We start from the raw sequence: 1,859 nt of genomic DNA on the forward strand, positions 1-1,859 counted from the left end.
CTGCTTCGAGCAAGAGATGGAATGACTACACCTATGGTGGTATGCATTCAACAAATTTACAATGTCGTCAAGGCACAGGACCCCGCCGGCTTCGTCACACCGCCAGTCTAACACCACGCAGGATGCTTACATGACAACGTGAGTCATAAATCCCAAGCTCCTTATGTATAATACAGGCGATATTGCACTAAAATGCTGGACGGCTTTGAAGCTGAAGGATACGCTGCAACCCCACGATGACCGCAGTACCGTGTCCACGAGATCTTCGGGTAGCATTGCTTGAAGCCCTAGTAAGATCTACACGTCTGGGCGTCGTTCGATACGTTTCTCTCATGCAGTCGCTAACACTTCGTTCATCATCCATCTGACATCGTAGCAGTCCTTTGCATTGAGATCACGTACAAACTACAGTGGTATGGCCCTTTCGAAAAGAGGACCAACATAAAAGGTATCGCTAGTCCACCAACTTATGAAGTACAAATTGGTCAAACAGGTTCCAACATCTCTTATCGCCAGTCACGACCCATTTAAGCATGTCTTCACCTTTCATCCTCGATGACGCAAGACCTATTACCCCCTCTGAGGGTGGTCTGTCGAACGAGTCAAACGTTGAGCACCTTTCTTCTGGGCAAGCCATACGTGCACCAGAGGAGGAGGCTCTCTACTGGTACGGCAAGCAGGTACTTGCTTTCCGATTGGCGAGTGACGTGATACGTCAGGCCAAGATGGATCTCACCTCGAATGAACTGGACGTAAGTGACTGCATCCCATATTTTGAAACAATATTGGACGCGCTTTTAACTTTCTGCAGTTGGAGCTATGCAAGCATATCGCAAGGATTCCCTGTCTAGCTCGGCTCAATGCTGTCAATAATGTTGCCGGCCGACCCCTGTGGAGCAGCGCTGTGACATCTCGTGCTGCGGGGTTGAGGGCCTACTATGTGGCTATAGGAGCTCTGGCGAACATTGGCGATGATCGCAGTGTCCAAAGCTTGGATTCGTTGATCCAGGCTGACACGATCCCACCCGAAGGACTCGTTGATAGGTCCAATGCATCGTACATCACAGATCGTCGGGACAGCAACGTGGGTGGCCCTGTGTCTCCGTTACCGAGAAACATTGCTGGTGATAGGCAGCTAGCATACTACAGCATGGCGCTCAAAGAGCACGGTGACACCATCGGGAGAGAACCGAGATACGACATCGAGCCGTCACCGGTGCACCCGTCTCAATTTCGAGCACGCGTATCAGTGAACGGCTCTTTCTTTGAAGGAGAAGCGAGTACCAAGAAAAAAGCAAAGCATTTAGCTAGCAAGGAAGCATGTCATGCGTTGGGAATTGCAGTGTAGGATTTGCATTGGCTTCGCTCTTTTACATGAGAAACGCGGTGCAGGCGAAAAGACAAACTTCTTGCTTTATGTCCATGTAAATTCATCTTCGATCTATACGTATCAGCACTCGAATCACGCACAAAGGGCACCAAGCTTATGTATAAAACTCATCTCAGTCATTACACCACACAGACCTCGGAACGGCGCAACGGTCTTAGTTGCTCTCACCAGTTTGTACACTTCCAACGTCGACTCAAAGCTTTTCTTTATCAGAAAAAGCAAGAATGGTTACTTTACAGGATAGTCGGAACATCGACCAGGATGCCACTATTGTATCGTCTGATCTATATGACAGCTTGTTCCTGCAAAGTCTTCTCCAGCATGGCTCATACCCGCAATCGAAGGACGCGAGAATCACGCATACATATTCAGACACTCGAACGGACTGGCATAGGTTCTTAGATGACCTCTGTTCTCTATGCGACTCGCAGTGTGGTGGCAAAAGCGTCGTGTCTATCGGTGTGGAGCA

At 49.1% G+C, this 1,859-nt stretch overlaps 1 protein-coding gene across 1 annotated transcript; it reads left to right on the forward strand.

Moving 5' to 3' along the window:
* Positions 1-533: 533 nt before the first annotated feature.
* Positions 534-1,348, forward strand: WHR41_09601 (uncharacterized protein; the record flags this gene model as incomplete). The annotated part of the gene is made up of 2 exons (XM_069378204.1): positions 534-752; positions 812-1,348. The coding sequence occupies 2 exons, from the start codon at positions 534-536 to the stop codon at positions 1,346-1,348; spliced, it is 756 nt and encodes a 251-aa protein (XP_069224764.1).
* Between the last annotated feature and the right edge of the window lie 511 nt (positions 1,349-1,859).

Source organism: Cladosporium halotolerans (genome assembly GCF_011745625.1).
Source record: "Cladosporium halotolerans strain TM138-S3 chromosome Unknown Sca361, whole genome shotgun sequence".
In the NCBI taxonomy this organism is placed as follows: domain Eukaryota; kingdom Fungi; phylum Ascomycota; class Dothideomycetes; order Cladosporiales; family Cladosporiaceae; genus Cladosporium; species Cladosporium halotolerans.